The following is a 19,842-nucleotide window of genomic DNA, read 5'->3' as shown; positions in this document are numbered from 1 at the left end:
ACTTACCTGAAATCCATGGTAAATACATCTTCAGCAACTCTACCAAACTGCATAACAACGTAATCTGTATCACTGTCGTGAACAATTTGAAAATTCTTAACAGATGCTTGAGTAACTCTGCCGTGAAAGTTCAAAACATACGACTGGGTTTCGTCGTTCCAAACTGGTGTCTTGTTGTGTAACTCTGTGATATTATCCATATTTTTAGCTTTCCATGATTCTATAAGACCTTCACTTTCATCCTGAAAAAGAGAATGTTTGGTTTTTCAAAAACAAACAAATTGTATAAGAAATTACCTGAGGATATATGGTAACCCTTTGTTCATCCACCATCCCTGGTATAATTACAGTCATCTTGCGAGGACCTTTAAATCCTAAAACATTGGTGTCATAAATAACAGAAGCTAGTTCTTGTCTAGGAATTACACCATCCTTCAAATTTGCCTTGCGGGGAGATATGCCATTGTCATACACTGTAAACTGAGTTCCAATCAAATTAGACCTGAGTTTGCCTAAAACACAAAACACAATTATTTAAAAAACAACTATTTCAAAAAGAAAAGTAATATAATTGTAATATCGGGTTTATCACTAGGCAGCATGGACGGGTGCTCTTAAATAAAGTGCAGTAAAAGAAAGCATACAATCATTTTTTGATTTAAAATTAAAAAAAAAATAAAATACCAAGAGTTTGCGGTCGTCGCCGATTTCATCATTTAAGCGACTTCGAAAAAGGACGCATTACAGGTATGAAAGAGGCCGGTTTTAGTTTACGGAACGTTTCACGAAGAGTTAAAGCTAATACATCAACGGTGTTAAGAGTTTGGAGGAGGTGGTCCAATGATGAGACTTCGAGGGTCTGGACGTCCTAAAATATTACAAGGCCGTGGTTTGCGTCATCTTAGACTTTTTGCTCTCAGAAATAGACGGAACAGTGTCTTCTTCTTCACGTGCCATCTCCGCGACGGAGGTTGGCAATCATCATGGCTATTCTGATCTTAGATGCTGCTGCTCTGAATAGTTCAATTGATGTGCATCCGTACCATTCCCTCAAGTTACGCAACCATGAGATTCTTCTTCTTCCTACACTTCTCTTGCCCTGGATTTTCCCTTGTATAATCAATTGAAGTAGGTTGTATCTCTCATTACGCATAACATGCCCCAGGTATTGCAGCTTTCGTGTCTTGATGGTTTCCAATACTTCCATTCTTTTGTTGATTCTTCTCATGACTTCGTTGTTTGTTACATGCTCGGTCCATGATATCTTCAGGATTCTTCTATACACCCACATTTCAAATGCTTCCAACTTTTTAGCAGTCGACGCGTTAAGTGTCCATGCTTCTATCCCATAAAGCAGAGTCGAGAAGATATAGCACCTTGCCAGCCTAACTCTCAAGTCCAATTTTAGTTCTCTTGCACAAAGTACCTTTCTCATTTTATTGAAGTTTGTACGTGCTTTCTCTATTCGAACTTTGATTTCTTTGGAGTAATCGTTTGTGTGATTAATTATTGTGCCAAGATAGTGGTAGTTTTCAACTTGTTCTAAAGCACTACCGTTAATTGTCAGGCTTTCACCATTATTTTGGGTTTTTGATATCCTCATAAATTTGGTTTTCTTGGTGTTTATTGATAATCCATATTCCTCTCCATACTCAACTATCTTGTTCATTAGCTTTTGGAGGTCTCGGAGGTTGTCTGTTATTATGATAGTATCGTCCGCATATCTAATGTTGTTAATTGGTGTTCCGTTGACTTTGATTCCTGCTGTTTCTCCCTCAAGAGCTCTTTTCATAATTTCTTCAGAGTATGCATTGAATAGTAGTGGTGACAATACACACCCCTGTCGCACTACTCTTTTAACTTCGAACTCTTCTGATGTGTGTTCATTAATGCGTACGTGTGCCTGCTGTTTATAATATAGATTTGTTATAATTCGAAGGTCATTGTGTTGTATTTGTTTTGCTTTGAGGATCTCCATTAGCTCTTTGTGGCGGACTTTGTCGAAAGCTTTGTTGTAGTCTATGAAACAGACGTACATATCTTGGTTCACATCCAAGCATCTCTGGATTAGTACGTTGAATGCAAATAGAGCTTCACGGGTACCTACGCCATTACGGAATCCAAATTGAGTTTCTTCAATATCCATATCAAGTGTTTTGTAAATGCGTTTATGAATGATCTTTAAAAACAATTTAAGTGTGTGAGACATCAGGCTTATGGTACGGTGGTCAGTGCATTCTCTAGCATTTTTCTTTTTTGGGAGACAAATGAATGTTGAGGTCAACCATTCGTTGGGTATGTCACCCGATTGATAAATTTTATTAAAAAGCTTTAAGAGGACATCAATGTACTCATTTTCTATTATTTTAAGGATATCAATAGGCAGTTGATCTGGCCCCGGGCTTTTTCCGTTTCTGGTGTTCTTTAGTGCATACATTATTTCTTCCTTTGTAATTTCTGCACTTGTTTCTCTGTCCTCAAAAGACAAGACTTGTGGGTTTCCTCTTTCGTCGTCGAAGAGCTCTTCCATATACTCTTCCCATCGTTTTAGTTTTTCGTCAGTCGTTATCATAGTATTTCCATTTTTATCTAAAAGAGTTGTATTGTGGTTTCTTTTTTGCAGTCCTGCCATTTCTTTAACATTTTTATGTATGTTGAATAGGTCGTATTTGTTCTGAAGATCCTCTATCTCTATCTCAGTGTACATCAAGTAAAAGATGATTTTGTTAGTTACAGGAAGGGTAGACTCAAGAAGAACAGTTAATCAAAGATTACTTGGAATGGGACTGAGAGCTTACTGTCCGCTTTTGGTGTTACCTTTGACACCACAGCATAAGGCTCGACGCTTAGAATGGTGCAGAGCTCGGCACAACTTTAATGGCCAATGGAATTTTGTTTACTTCGGTTATGAATCTAGGTTTTGTTTGGGTAGCTCTGATGGGCGCTTAAGGGTTAGACGTTTTCGAGGTGAGAAACGAAATATAGACTTGGCTGTTGAACGTCATACAGCAAGACAATCAAGCATTATGGGGTTTTTGGGGGACCTCTAGTTTTTGTTAACGTTCGTATTACAAACCATTCCAAATGCAATCTTTTAACAGGATAACGCAAGACCTCATATTGCCCGTGAAATATATGGAGGTTATACAAGAATCTGGTATAGAGACTTTGGAGTGGCCATCAAGATCAGCTGATTTGTTACGCATCGAACATGTGTTGAATATGATAGGTCGAAACCTAAATTAATTGCCACGTCCTCCAGCAAATTTAGAAGACCTGTGGCATATCATAAGAAGAATCTGGATGAATACATTCGATCAATCCTCCATAGACTACACATGAGTGTATAGAAAATCAAGGAGGGCCACTCATTATTAATTTTTTCACAAAAATGACGTTTTAAATTTCTGGAATTCTGGAAAATAGATTGTATTTATTGTGGTTTGTTATTATGTTGTATTTTCAACTAAAATTGTGGTTCCCATTAAAGATAATAAATAATATTTAAATGCCACACGAAAATAACTTCCGAACAATAGTTTCAGTCTATTTTAGAAGTTTCTTGAGGGTGGGAGTCGCTTTGGAAACAACATTTAATATTCAATAAGATGCATAAATGGAAATATGTTAAAATGTTCATAAAAACTTACCAACAAATGAGTCAGCACTTCGAGACAAATCAGTTGGGTCAGTAGATATCAAATAATTACTTGTAGTACTCTTTTTCCTTTTCCTAGCAGCCAAAAGAAATACTTTCTTGCCATAGTCTTTCTCTAGGTGAAGGTAATAAGTTGGATATAACCCCCTATCCATTCCTTTTCTATCCCTCGTGATTCTACATTTGTATAGTACCTTGAGTTGGGCAGGCTGTAAGATAAACTTTTCTACATTACCTTCTATATCACCTTCTACTTCTGAAGCCTAATAAAAAATGATTAGAAATTAATCAGGGTTAAAAATAGATAATTATACTATGTAGAATTAGAAAACATCTTAAATATGTAATAAAACTTACCCCATTAACGTGATGTATAAAGTTTGGCTTGTCTGGAATTGGATTAATAGGCATGTTGCCATTGTCATTTGGTGTAGAGGCTACAGGGGAAGATTCTTCATCTTCGACATCCATTAAGTCACTTGATGCATTGGTTAGGTCTTCTACCAATGTTCCTAAATGAAAAGTACAAAAATTGCACAAAACAAAATATGACACAGAAAATTGTTGAGAATTGTTCATTTTAAATTATGAGCCAAAATAGAAAACATTGACTATGATACCTAAGGTCTAAGAATCTAAAATAATAATTTATTTTATAATGTAAATTTGATTGTAAATTTTATTAAGAATATGTGAAATTTCAGGTATGTTTCAATGTTGTCATATATTTAAATAATAAGAGGAAGGAAAAGTTAAACAAAAATCACCCGGGGAATTGAAAATAATGGCAGTTTACCCTGATAGGGTAAAAGAAATGGAGAAGGAAATAAAAAAAATAACAAAGACATAGAATAATACTCCAGTCATCAATGACGAAAATGGTACTGAACCTCTAAAAATCATACAAGCTGAATTTTGCTGAAAATGTCAATTATGTGAACCCAAAAAAGATCCAAAAAAGTTTACCACTTTTAAACCCCGGCATTACCCTAAAACCACCCTCCGTATGGGAGGTGGAATACCCAAACCCTGTACTGACATATTTACTAAACATGTTAACACATACAAAGTAGATGTTTTAGCACTGCAGGAAATGCGGTGGACGGGAACTGGCAGTCTTGACAAGAGAACCCGTTCCATATATTATAGCTGCAAGGAAAGCCAACACATGGATGGGGTGGAATTTATCGTAAACTGAAGAACAAAAGGTCATATTATTGACTTTAAAGTGTACAGTCAAAAAATGTGCTATTTGCGCTTAAAAGAGAAATTCTGTAATTAGAGTTTGATCAATGCACATGCCCCAACTGATGACAAACCAGAGGAAATAAAAGTACAGTTCTTCAAAGACCTAGAGCAAACCTACAGGAGATGTCCCAGGAATGATATTAATATTGTATTAGGTGACATGAATGCAAGAATAGGATGAGAGCGAGTTTTCATGCCCATGATAGGAAAACATAGCCTACACAACTTCAGTAGCGATAATGGACTACGACTGATAAACTTACCAGCAGCACTAAATATGACAGTAGCTAGCACCTATTTTGAACACAAGAACATACACAAGGTAACCTGGACCTCTCCTGATGGAAGAACAACAAGTCAGATTGATCATATCTTAATAGATTTAAGGCATGGAACAGACGTAATAAAACTGCAGAAGTTATAGAGGCGCTCAGATCATTGCCTAGTGATCTCAACATTGAGCGCTAGAATTTCAAACACCAGTAAAGAAAATAAAATGGGTAAAAAGAATGGAATGTGCAAAAGCTGAGAGATGCGACAATTGCAGAATGGTACTCAGAAAACATCACCAACAGACTAAGGAATCAAAATATAAATGAAGAAGACCAGACAGATATAAATATAAATAAATAAAGGAGTAAGGCAAGGATGCATACTATCCCCTATGCTGTTCAATCTTTACTCGGAACTACTATTCAAGCAAGCCTTGGAAAACCTTTCCACAGGAATAAAAATTAATGGAGAACCAATATCTAGCATAAGATATGCAGATGACACTGTCCTACTGGCTGATACAGACACAAACTTACAGAGGGTTATAGACCACCTTAAGGATGCTTGTCGAGAGTTTGGAATGAAGATCAACGAAAAAAAAACAAAAGTAATGGTGATCCAAAGAAAACAGAATATCCCCTTACCTATAAAAATAAATGGGAATATTTTAGAACAGGTAAACCAATACAAATACCTTGGCTGTTGGATTAATTGCAAGCTGGACCCAGAACAAGAAATTAAAGCGAGAATTGCTCAAGCTAGGGATAGTTTCTTTAAGATGCGCGTTCTATTCTGCGATACACATATAAATATTAAATTGAGATTAAAACTTGTAAAATGTTTTATCTGGTCTGTTCTTCTCTACGGAGTCGAAACATGGACTTTAAAAATAAAGAGCCTGAATAGAATCGAGGCATTTGAAATGTGGGTGTACCGTAGAATTTTAAAAATTCCTTGGACAGCACGAAAAACAAATGAAGAAGTACTAGCGAGACTCAATTTAGAAAAAGAACTATTGAGAACAGTCAAAAGAAGAAAAACCAGTTATTTAGGGCATTTGTTGCGCAACGAGAAATACTACATCCCTCAGTTGATAATAAAAGGCAAAATAGAAGGAAAGCGAGGAATTGGAAGAAAAAAATTGTCCTGGTTACGTAATATCAGAAACTGGACAGGACTTGGATTTGAGGAACTCTTAAGAACAGCTGAAGATAGACAAACGTTTGCCACCATAACCGCTAACCTCCATTGATGGAGACGGCACTTGAAGAAGAAGAAGACAGATATAGACTCCTACTGGACCAAAATAAATGAAGACGTCGAAGCAGCAGCGAAAGATGAAATAAGAACAGAAATTTGTGTCCCTAAAAATCATTGGTTTGACGACGAATGCAAGAATTCAACAAAAGAAAAAAATGAAGCCTACAGAAATATGCTTACCCGACGAAATAGAACAAGTGTAGAGAATTACCAGACAAAGAGAAGAGAAGAAATGAGGATACACAAAAGAAAAAAAACGAAACCACTTAAATAAGGAACTTAAATATATAGAAAACCTCAACAGAAAGAATCAAAGTTAACATTAGCTGAAAAGAATTCAAGGCAACCACAAAACAATGCAGAAGTCAGAATGGCGACCTATTAACAACAAGGAAATATGTACTGAATAGATGGGCGGAATCCTTTAACCAGGCACTTAATATAGAGGAAGAAGAAGAACCTGGAAGACGAAAGAGATAAGGTAAAGGGAACAGACGAGAGGGAAGAGGAACCACCAACGATTCTTGAAGATAAAGATGCAGTTGAAAACTAGCCAGAAACAAATCACCCGGAATAGATAATCTCCCAACTGAACTATATAAAGAAGGTGACCATGATACCATGATGGCATTACAGCAATTTATAAGAGAAATATGGACACAGAAATCCCTCCCCAAATGATTGGAATATTGGAATACTTTGCACCATACACAAAAAAGCAAATATCTTTGAATGGTCTAACCACAGAGGAATTACACTTCTAAATGCAGCATATAAAATATTTTCCACAGTACTTTCACTGTATAGCATCATATGCAGAATGGATAGTAGGAAAATACCAGGCTGGTTTTAAAGGTGGTCAATCGACAATTCAACCAATCGACAATCAGATTGCAACCCTGAAACAAATTTTGGAAAAAACACTGGAATATGACATTGATACTGGAATATGGCATTGAAAAGCCAGGGCGAAAGATAGGGGTGAATGGAGACTAATTCTTGAACAGGCCAAGACCCACACAGGGTTGTAGAGCCAAAGATGATGATGATGGCATTGATACTCATCACATATTTATAGACTACAAAGCAGTCTACGACTCTGAGAATAGAAGAGAAATGTTCAAAGCAATGAAAGAGCTAGGAATACCAAATCAGTTGATAAATTTAACAGAACTAACTCTTGAAAAAGTTGAATGTAGAGTATGAATTCAGGGGGAACTGTCTGAACCTTTTAAAACAAATAAAAGGCTGCGGCATTGAGACCCTCTCTCCTGTATACTGCTCAATTTAGCTCTGGAAAAAGTAATATGTATGTCACAAATCACAACCATTGGTTCAATATACACCTATTAATCAGTGCAGGTCCTTGCCTATGCTGATGATATCAATATTGTTGGGAGAACAGAAAACAATGTATGGGAGGTGTATGTAGCATTAAAAGAATCAGCTACAAAAACGGATTTAATAATAATAAACACCAAAAAAACGAAGTATATGAAAATAAGCACGTAACCACAAATCCTATGACCACTTGTTATAGAAAACGAAGTCATCAAAGCAGTGAACGAATTTGTATACCTGGGAGCGCTCCTTAACACTGAAACTGCAGAGTTAAACCACAGAATTTACACGGCCAACAGATGCTATTTTGGGCTCAATCTGCTCCTTAAATCTACAATTATATCAAAAATACAAAAATAAAACTATACAAAACAATAATATGCCCAGCCTAACATATGGTTCAGAGACCTGGACTCTAGCAAAAAATAGTGAAAACATGTTAGGATGTTTTTCGAAAGAAAAGTACTAAGGTGAATCTATGGAGTAGTGAATGACAATGGAGTGTGGAGAAGACGATAAAAATTTGAACTTTATAGAATATACCAGGAACCTGATATTGTAACACATATTAAGATCTGTTTTAAGGACATCTGAGGTGGTGAGGGCATGTAATGCAGATGGAACAAAATTATCCAGCTAGAAAAACGCTCCTTGATAGACCCATTGGTCAGAGAAGAAGAGGAAGACCCAGAACAAGGTTCCTTGATAACATCGATGAAGACATGAGAAATATGGGTATACATGCTTGAAGGAGAAAGGCAATGGATAGGGACAACTGGAGAGAAAGCCAGAATGATGATCATGGTAATACTGGAATCAAGTACAACTTTTTTAACGAATGGAGTTCATGAACAGCAAATATTATCATTTTTACAGGTATACTTCTCCAATGAATCAACATTCCAGATTTTAATGGACCAAAGTGCATTCATCTGATGATGTCCTGGGGAGCAGTTTCATTCAGATTGCATTGTGGAGAGAGTTAAACATCCAGTTAGTATCATAGTGTATCAAAGAATGGTTCCCTGGTGAAATAAATTACATTTTTATGCACGATTCTGCACAGTGCCACAAAGCTAGGAGTGTAACTGCATTTCTGACAAGAAAATATTGCAGTTCTGCCCTGGCTGGGAAACTCACCTGACATGAATCCCATAGAGAGCATGTATCTAATCTAACCTAACCAAACTGGCGATGGTCAAAGATGTTATCACCATGAAGTAGCAGTTGATTGAAGCCCTTATTAAAGAATGGCATCATAATCCAAATTTAAAAAATAGCATAGAAGCTTGTATGTAAAGTATGCCCCAACGCATAGAAGATGTAATTGCAGCAAAGGGTGGCATCACGAAATATTAAAATTAAGGACTTTATGTTACAATTGTTTTTTGGCAAAAAAATTAATGATTTTACTAACAAAACCAATTGTTTTTGTGACCTTAATACCATACTCTCAATGAGTTAAATCTCATTGGTAATAAAAATTTAAAGCTCATGAACAATAAAAACTGGTAGAAACATTGGCAAAGTCGATAATTCCACAATCTCAATGATCAAAACTAGCAAACTTACTTACCATCCATACTATCCACACTGGGCAAAATGGATATAACTTGATCAGGATTATTATCATTACTCATTGCAAACTGAAGAGGACCATCATAACCTACAATTATACCATTAAAAAAGGACTACTTTAATTTAAAAAAAAAGGATTTACCATGAAGATCTCTCCTATTTGAATTAACACTGTTTCTACTGTTTGCAGAATTATTCCGAATATCTGATACCTGTATCATGCCCGACGTAAGTCTTTTTTGCTTCATTTTCTGCTCCATGAGCTGTCTCTACAAATTTAAAATTATTTTATTGTGTAATACTTAATAAAATAAAAATCTATGCCTCTTCTTACCTGTTGTTCCAATTTTTGATTGCGGACGTCCATTTCCAACATTCTGAGTATTAGTTTTATCAATCATTCACGTTGTACTGCTCCAATTCCATTTGTTGTTGATTGTTGTTACTCTTGGAGATAAAAGTTATCGATTTGTAGAAAATTTTAGGTAAAAAAATAATTTCAATCCTATTTGTTTATGATTGTTGACAATGTTGACATGACGTTTCTAGAAAACGACAGATGAGAGAAGGATGAAAATGGTTTCAATTGTTTGGCGCCAAACTTTAAGTGAGATCGGAAAACATTATTATGGGAACGTTAAAGAAAGAAAGTAGATTAAGAAAAATACTATCTTTCTCCATTGTTTAAAAGTGTTGATTTATGTTTTATTGTTATACATGAAAAATGCAGAATTTAAAATATACAGGTGTCTAGAAACTCGATCTTTACTATAATTATTATAATCCGGTTTTTGACCTTTTTTATCACCAAAGACTAAAGAGTATACTATGTTGTCTACCTTTGTGCATTAATATATGAAGTAGACATTCATTTTATGACTTGGTTTTTATCTTTTTTTTTTATTTCTGCTTCTCTCTAAATTTAATTTTAATCTTTGAAGTTCCTCATTGTTTCAACATTAATGTTCTTTATTCCAATTTTTTTTTCTATTTACATACAATAATATGCGTTAATTTTTGAGCGCAGTGTATTATTTACTTTGTTTACGTTCGCCAAGACCGTTGTTGAAGTTAAAATCATCAAAAAATTTTTTAGTGGTTTGTTAGTTTGTGTTAAGTGAAGTACAAATTTGTCGTATAAATTATAGTTTATTGCATTAGTTATTTAAAATAGAATTTTAAATTTCTGATGTTAGTGATTAGTTTCCAAATATGAATAATAATACAAGAATTCAGTGAATACTAGACATGTGACGAAATCAGAACAAGAACAACTGGGGAGAATCATCTACAAACGATACTCAAAGGTAAAAGATTTTTTACAGATAATATAGAACTTTATTCTCATTATTGTTTTGGTTTTAGGGACGAGCAATCGATTTATCCCAAAGCTGATAGCAATAATGGTTACCCTCAAGAAATTGATGAAATGCTTAGACGTGATTTAGAGCTTTTATCTTCAGATTGGGATAGTGATGATAGCATTACTGACCCAGATTACCAACCTGACCCGAAGCCTGGAAACGTGACTGATCATTCAGATACTGAAAACAAAAATAAAAACTTCTCATTTTTTCTAGATACACTGCGAAGTGTAATAAGTCTTGTTCGAAATTCAGCGAAGAATGCCGAGCAGATATTTGGAATGCATATTGGGACGCAGAATATACAACTCGAAGGCTGTGGCTTGCAAAATGTAATGTAAAACAAGTAATATATGTAAAGGAAAATCGGGGTACAAAATCCAGTAACGTCTGTGACACGAACATAATAGTAAGTCATATAAAACTCTTATAATCCCTGCGTTAGTGATTACCGCCGAAAAAATGCTCCTTTCACTAGATATTTGCCGTCAAGTTTAACAGTTGCTTCAATGTTTAATGACTTCAGATTAAAGCTCCCAGGTATATGTAAAATTGAAACTATCTATGCAGCACATGCATAGATAATTCGGTTGTATCTTCTACCAAAAGAGCTCAATGGGAGGCACACAAAAAGAAAGCAGATGATGCTAATAGATATTACAAAATTGATGCAGAATTACCAGAAACTAAATACAACTAATTAATTTTCTTTTGACTTGCAAAAAGTATTGTTGTTACCAATTATGCCAGAAAACAAAGATGACTTTTTTACAAGTCGTTTAGTTGTTTTTAATGAAGAGTTCGCCTCTTTAAAAACGAAATTAAGTTCCATCTATTCAGTGGTTTGGCATGAAGCATTTGGCGGTCGTGATGCTTCTAATATCATCGGTGCAATATATACTTTAATTAAACAAAAGCCAAGTACCAAATGAATTATTAAAACATAGCCCACAAGTATTACGGGAATTACTGGCGTATGTCTTCACCTTATTCTATAATGGAGACGACTTACCACCGGAGTGGACAAAACCACATATTAACAACATCTACAAAAAAGGAGATAGAAAGAATTGTTCAAACTACAGGGGGCTAAGTGTCATAAATTCACTCTCAAGACTGTATAGAAAAATAATAAAAAACAAAATTGAAAAAGAGATGACAGATGTTGAAGAACAGAATGGCTTTCTTGCAGGCAGATCCTGCATGGAGAGTATATTCTCCCTAAAACAAGTTATCGAGAAAAGATTAGCCCACAACCTTTCAACTCATATAGTCTTTATAGATCTGACAAAGGCATACGATAGTGTACCACTTTCAATGCTTTGGGTAGCAATGGAAAAACAAGGAATAAGCAAAAAAATATACAAGCAGTACAACAGCTCTACAAAAATATGACGGCAAACATTAAAACTGGAAATAGATTAACTAGAGAAATTCCTATTAGTAAGGGCCTAAAGCAAGGCTGCTTCATAGCACCTACACTCTTCAAAATATATCTAAATGAGAAGAGAGCACTCTCAGTGTGGAGAAGAAAGTGCTGCAATATGGGCATCCCAATCGGAGATGATAGATTGTACACTTCGCTGACGACCAAGCCATTCTAGCTGAAGACGAGAGTGATGTAGGCTGCTACATGCTTATAAAACTGGAAGATGAGTATACCAAATGGGACCTTGTAACCGTTTCAAAAGATTTAAAAGAAACTCATTATATATTTCGATTATTTTTTTTTAAATAAAACTTCTAACCCCATCTATCTGTCAAGTACCTACTTGTAGCCGACTCAAGGTTTCTTCTGTAATTCCCAAATATATCCGGTAGATGAGCATATTTTTCAACTTGTCGCTCACACCCAATTTCCAGATTCAGGCGCCATGACAGCGCTTCGCTTTTTTCTGTTAAGACCGTCCAACCGTTAAGACGTGTTTTATAAAGTGGGTCTCAATTCAGAGACCCTTATTGGAGAGGCTATAATGCTGATATTATATTTCTAATACTCGTCGCAAGATAGTATTGCTATGGAGTTATTCCAGATCATGGCCCAGTAGCAGTATTTTTTTTTTGGAATCCCTAACCCCTCTTATCTAGGATGGTGGTGATTTTATATAGTACGTAGCTGAATCAATGGTTTATTTGGTGACTTATTAAATAAGAAGAGAAACAGAGCAGATTAAGGTTGTACCAATTTTTATTATACCTACTTTCAAGACAACAGAAATGATTATGAACTCAAAAAAAATGAAAATATAGTGAAGTGTTCTAATTTAATTTAAAGGTTTATTTCCTTCATTGTTCCTAGTTGATAAATTACTATATTATTTTCAATGTAAACAAATTTCGAAATTTGGGGTTAATATATGTATACATTCATTTTCTTTATAACCAATTCTTAATTTAATACGATACAAAGATTTTTTGTTTATGATAATGTTAACATAAAATAATATTTTGGAATCCCTTTGGGATGACGTAACTTTTAATGTTTTCTTTTTGTTCATTGCTAAGAAATAATAAAGAATAGTTTTCTTGTACACTTTCAATAAATCTTAATTTTTTTTTGCTCTTCCCCTTTGAGGATAAACCAGGGGTGGCGTCCAATAATAAATTATAATTTCATATTATCTAATTGTGCTTGAATTTAAAATACGATATAGTTTCTATAACCCCGCCCTAATTCTCTTCGACAACGAGCGATTCTGGCCTTGTAATATTATTGTAGCACGGCAAGTGTTACAAAATGGCGCCTCGACGTGTGGCATGTTTTAGATTTGCTCCATTTGTACCTTCGTTACAAAATGTCGCCCAGCGTGTGGGGCTTTTGAATATTCCTGTATCTTCAGTTTTTTTTCAATATTATTAGTTGTTTTGTACCCCCCTGTATATGTGGTTAATTAAGTCTGTATGTTTTGAACCATTTTTTTGGTTAAATTGTGTATTTGTTTTATCCAATTTTTCATTAAATCAACACTGCTACTATTTTAGAATTTTTTGCAAAGTATTTATAATTATTCGTTTTTAGTCTTCGTAAAATTACGTAGAAATATTTCCGTCTATTTTCTGAGATCAAAATAAAACGTATTTGGAATGATGTGATGTAAACATTCACTGCTTAATTTCTTTTTGTCGGTATTCTTAATGCGAACGATATTAATTTGTGTATTTACAGACTCGTCTAAAAAATAAACATTCCATGTTAGAGAAATGAATTTTGTTTATGTCCATATTTCGAAGTGTTTAGCTTGATTGAAACCTTGAATTTATTCCGGCTAATATGTTCAAGCATTTTATATTATAGTCCTCAATTCTTTCTTATAATATATTCCTCAATGTGTTTATTTTTATTGTGTTTATTTTAAATAAACGAAATGGGTCTTAGCGTTCGTTATTTGAAAAATCAATTAAGTGAATTTTATTTCTTAACCTTGATTCATGGTTTTTATTTGCGGCAAACAGTTGGGAACTATATCTATATACAGGCTGTCCCGACCTACCTAATTCTAAAATATGTTATTTGGATTCGTGTAGAATACTTACGCGAAATATTTTTTTGCGAGGATTTGAAGTTGAGTTCTTTGATCTTGGATGTTTTTAATATGTTTAGTCTGTCATCTGTTAAATTTTCTTTTTAATTTGTCTTTCGTTTATTTTAAAAATTTATTTTTTCATAGTTTAACTTTTTCGTACTTTGAAAAGAAAATTTTATTTCCTGAAAAGGAAAATGCTTTCTATATTTTACAGTCCATGGTTCTTTTGTTTTAAAAGTATAAGGAAGTAATGATATGACTTCGTTTCTCTCTGCCTAAGGCGTCTTTGTTGAGAATATAGAGCGGAAATATTGTTATTCTCCTTCTGTTATGTTAATTTTATGTCTTTGTGTGGTCAGATGTAGTAGAAGTATGTTTTTGGTACTGGAATTTATTGTTATTTGTGGTTTTACCTTTTTTTTCTCGAGATGTCCTGTAGGACGTACAGGCACGTGACCTGTATTATTGTATCTTGAGTTATTTGTGTGATGTCAGACTGTTGTATACGCAGCAGCTTTCTTTTTTTTGTCGTTGACATTTTTGTGGTCTTCTAATAGTTTATTAGACCACATATATCTTTTGCTTTGAGACTTTTGGCTAAGACTCAAAAGCTTTCATTTATTATCTTGTGTTCACGATATGGTACAAGTGAGGTTGAAGTAGTTTGCTGTTGTCTATTGTGACTCTTTGTATATACAGAGGTGAAACAACCCGCTGCCGCCTATTGTGAATTTATCTTTTATCTTTATGTCGACGTTAAGACCACGTTTGTTTAACAATTGAAATAGTTCTGGTACTACCGTTAAATGACCCACTGAGAATTAAAAGTTTATATTATTTTGACTCTGTTGGAGCTCTGCTAAAGAATGGTAAACATTTCTTTGTGATTTGTATGACGACCATATTGGATTCAATTAGGTGTCAAAAATGTTTTACTATTTAACTTTTTTTTTATTGTTGTGGTGTGTTACATCCAACATCATGATTTTTTATTATTGACGACGGACTGTAATATTTTTTTATTTCTTTGGAAGATTGTAATAATTCTTCCGTTCCTTTTAAGTCTTATCGTAAGTTTTTGTTTTGTGGAAGACTCTTACGATTTTTTTTGTTTCTTTTGGAAACATTAGTTTGAAACTGAACTGTTTGTGTAGCGATTGTGGCTTGTATGCCATATACTCCATTTTCTTTCTTCTTCTCCAAGATGTGTATTAACGGTTTGGATTTATTTTCTTCTTTTGTCCTTTTGCCAGTCTTCTTGCTTGGAAATTTTCCACTGTGATCAATCCCAGAGGATATTCTTATGGAACTATTGGCCATCCTGCCTTTCTTCTAAAATGTTCAGTCCATTCTTAATTTTTAATTTTTTAGTTGATTCCCTTTACGCCTTGCGTACTTAATCTTTGCTACCTTCTCCAGCGACTATTCAACCCCTCCGTGGCCCGTGTACAGGAAGAGTTGCGCTAACGCGAACTTTATCCTGGAGAGGATTCGTTTCCTTTCCAAATTTTTTTGGCGTGGGGTCAGTACAGCACTGATACCCTAGTACTTAGTACATTGAATACCACTTTGCTTCGGCAAATCTGTCCCTTAGTGCTTCTTTCCCTTCAGGAAGTTGACACGTTTCAATTTTTTTTGAGCTGTCTCGACAACCCTTGTTTTATGTCGGTGGTGTTGACTATTAGTCAGGGAGCATCCTGCTATAGTCAAGTGGATTAGTGGACCTATCCCTATTCCAATTAATAATTTTGTGTATCTCAGATGTTGTCGCAAAGAGACGAGCCTCTGGAAGTAGTGTAGGAGACTCCGCACGTCGATCTCCAGAGCAACTCAGTTTGGCTCGCACCCCAGTTCGTTGAACTGTTTTACTTTTTATTATTATAATATTGATCATTTATTGTGTTCAATATGTCTATATATATATATATGTATATATGTCGTATTTCTTTTCGACATAAATTTTATTTGTATCTTATCTTATTCTACTTCGGTATTATTCTCTCTCTAGTTTGTATTGATCGAGATCTTAAGTTTATGCTACCCCGACCAAGAACCTATATTGATTTTAAGGGTGTTTGCAAAATTTAATCTCATTTTATTTTTAGAATGCCTTGGTAGAATGTGATATTTTTATGCTTATGTTAGTTTATATTACAATAAATTGTACATACCTTTAGTTGTCTTCAAGTGGATACAAAATTCAATTTATCTTATTTTACGGATTTATAAATCCAAGTAATTTTTTTTGGTATCTATACCAAAGATATCAAGATTCCTCTGTCTAGTTACCAATGATAGTTCATTATAGTATCTGTTCATTTGCCTAAGTTTTACTCTTAGTGTGAAGACCTTCGAATTTCGACTCTCTATTCGAAACCCCCCAAAATAATGTTTGAAAAGATTATTGCTGTCTAACATCCTATATTCTGAATGGCCAGACACTGAGGAAGGCTAGGGATGAAGTAAGCGGATTCCCGCTAGTTGACTCGTCGGAATGATAAGCCATTCATAATTGTATTTCAGTAATAAATCTAGAATAACAGCCTCCCGCGTCAGGAAACTTTTTTTAGTTCTCCAATACCTGTTTAGTTATGTAATCTAGAATTATTTAGACCCTACCCGAAGTTGACCCTACCCGAAGTTGACCTACCGATGTTGTCCCTATTATAGGCGGATGATACACGTTAGTTATCACAAATTCTAGTTGTCATACTAATAACTAAACATCAGCTTTTTTTGTTTCTAAATATAGATGTGTCTTACAGAAATTCTGATGTCTACCTTTCCCAGTAAACTTAATAAGGCTTGTCTTTGTAGAACTTTAATGTACCCAATTTTGAACTATTAGTAACTCTTTCCTTTTATTTGTGTATTTCTAAATGTGTCTATAATGACGCGCTGCGTTATTACCTTATGTTATTCGTGGATTAAGTCATAGATGAAAGACTCTATGCTTCCGAACAAACGATGACACATTTGTATTTTGTATCTTATTGCGTTAATGATACGATTGTATTATTATTCTTATGTTATTCGTGGATTAAGTCATAGATGAAAGACTCTACGCTTCCGAACAAACGATAACATTATTTTTTTTTGTGTTTTATTGTGTTAGGTCTCATAACGACTACGCAGTAAATTATCTGTTTTGTATCTTGGTGACAACACTAGTATGTTTTGCTTTATATTACTTATGAAATTTCGAATGGTAATATCTTAATTATATTATTTCGATTAAATGCGAGCATTTGGTCTCAAATAATGATTTGTAGATATGTTTTGTTTTATTCCGCTTTGTTCATGATATTGGTTATAGGTGAAATACCCTATGCATTTTGAGAGTGAGAATGCAATTTTTTTTGTTTACATTTTTATAGTTGAGTCATTTCTATGCGTTCTGTTTCGCTTTGTTCTGAAATCTTTGAGTTGTTCCCACGTGAGTTGTGAAAGAAGGATTCTGTGAGTCCAGATTGTAGCTACATTTGTCCATTCTGTTTGTCTTACCTCTCCGTATATCTATTTCCACTTTTGAAAAGGTTAGTATGGTGTGCCACCATGCCTAGTCCGATTCCACGCTGGTACCCAGTTGAAATCGTGGGGAGGGCTGTGTAACCGTTTCAAAAGATTTAAAAGAAACTCATTATATATTTCGATTATTTTTTGAGCAGATGATCATATTTTTCAACTTGTCGCTCACACCCAATTTCCAGATTCAGGCGCCATGACAGCGCTTCGCTTTTTTCTGTTAAGACCGTCCAACCGTTAAGACGTGTTTTATAAAGTGGGTCTCAATTCAGAGACCCTTATTGGAGAGGCTATAATGCTGATATTATATTTCTAATACTCGTCGCAAGATAGTATTGCTATGGAGTTATTCCAGATCATGGCCCAGTAGCAGTATTTTTTTTTTGGAATCCCTAACCCCTCTTATCTAGGATGGTGGTGATTTTATATAGTACGTAGCTGAATCAATGGTTTATTTGGTGACTTATTAAATAAGAAGAGAAACAGAGCAGATTAAGGTTGTACCAATTTTTATTATACCTACTTTCAAGACAACAGAAATGATTATGAACTCAAAAAAAATGAAAATATAGTGAAGTGTTCTAATTTAATTTAAAGGTTTATTTCCTTCATTGTTCCTAGTTGATAAATTACTATATTATTTTCAATGTAAACAAATTTCGAAATTTGGGGTTAATATATGTATACATTCATTTTCTTTATAACCAATTCTTAATTTAATACGATACAAAGATTTTTTGTTTATGATAATGTTAACATAAAATAATATTTTGGAATCCCTTTGGGATGACGTAACTTTTAATGTTTTCTTTTTGTTCATTGCTAAGAAATAATAAAGAATAGTTTTCTTGTACACTTTCAATAAATCTTAATTTTTTTTTGCTCTTCCCCTTTGAGGATAAACCAGGGGTGGCGTCCAATAATAAATTATAATTTCATATTATCTAATTGTGCTTGAATTTAAAATACGATATAGTTTCTATAACCCCGCCCTAATTCTCTTCGACAACGAGCGATTCTGGCCTTGTAATATTATTGTAGCACGGCAAGTGTTACAAAATGGCGCCTCGACGTGTGGCATGTTTTAGATTTGCTCCATTTGTACCTTCGTTACAAAATGTCGCCCAGCGTGTGGGGCTTTTGAATATTCCTGTATCCTGTGTCTTACAGAAATTCTGATGTCTACCTTTCCCAGTAAACTTAATAAGGCTTGTCTTTGTAGAACTTTAATGTACCCAATTTTGAACTATTAGTAACTCTTTCCTTTTATTTGTGTATTTCTAAATGTGTCTATAATGACGCGCTGCGTTATTACCTTATGTTATTCGTGGATTAAGTCATAGATGAAAGACTCTATGCTTCCGAACAAACGATGACACATTTGTATTTTGTATCTTATTGCGTTAATGATACGATTGTATTATTATTCTTATGTTATTCGTGGATTAAGTCATAGATGAAAGACTCTACGCTTCCGAACAAACGATAACATTATTTTTTTTTGTGTTTTATTGTGTTAGGTCTCATAACGACTACGCAGTAAATTATCTGTTTTGTATCTTGGTGACAACACTAGTATGTTTTGCTTTATATTACTTATGAAATTTCGAATGGTAATATCTTAATTATATTATTTCGATTAAATGCGAGCATTTGGTCTCAAATAATGATTTGTAGATATGTTTTGTTTTATTCCGCTTTGTTCATGATATTGGTTATAGGTGAAATACCCTATGCATTTTGAGAGTGAGAATGCAATTTTTTTTGTTTACATTTTTATAGTTGAGTCATTTCTATGCGTTCTGTTTCGCTTTGTTCTGAAATCTTTGAGTTGTTCCCACGTGAGTTGTGAAAGAAGGATTCTGTGAGTCCAGATTGTAGCTACATTTGTCCATTCTGTTTGTCTTACCTCTCCGTATATCTATTTCCACTTTTGAAAAGGTTAGTATGGTGTGCCACCATGCCTAGTCCGATTCCACGCTGGTACCCAGTTGAAATCGTGGGGAGGGCTGTGTAACCGTTTCAAAAGATTTAAAAGAAACTCATTATATATTTCGATTATTTTTTTTTA

General features: G+C 34.4%; 1 protein-coding gene across 1 annotated transcript in view; it reads right to left on the bottom strand.

The window, feature by feature from the left end:
• ktub (Tub domain-containing protein ktub) overlaps positions 1-9,888 on the bottom strand; it is a 35,761-nt gene extending 25,873 nt beyond the window's left edge. The window contains exons 1-7 of the mRNA XM_072525888.1: positions 9,693-9,888; positions 9,501-9,627; positions 9,357-9,446; positions 4,016-4,170; positions 3,651-3,921; positions 298-512; positions 7-242 (exon numbers count right to left, since the gene is read on the bottom strand). Of these exons, the coding sequence (XP_072381989.1) occupies positions 7-242; positions 298-512; positions 3,651-3,921; positions 4,016-4,170; positions 9,357-9,446; positions 9,501-9,627; positions 9,693-9,734 (1,136 nt within the window). The 5' untranslated portion in view covers positions 9,735-9,888. The remainder of the gene's footprint in view (positions 1-6; positions 243-297; positions 513-3,650; positions 3,922-4,015; positions 4,171-9,356; positions 9,447-9,500; positions 9,628-9,692) is intronic.
• Positions 9,889-19,842: the final 9,954 nt, after the last annotated feature.

Source organism: Diabrotica undecimpunctata, chromosome 3 (assembly GCF_040954645.1).
Source record: "Diabrotica undecimpunctata isolate CICGRU chromosome 3, icDiaUnde3, whole genome shotgun sequence".
Lineage (NCBI taxonomy): Eukaryota > Metazoa > Arthropoda > Insecta > Coleoptera > Chrysomelidae > Diabrotica > Diabrotica undecimpunctata.
Note: the sequence above shows the minus strand (reverse complement) of the source record. Positions and strands in the feature narration are given on the sequence as shown.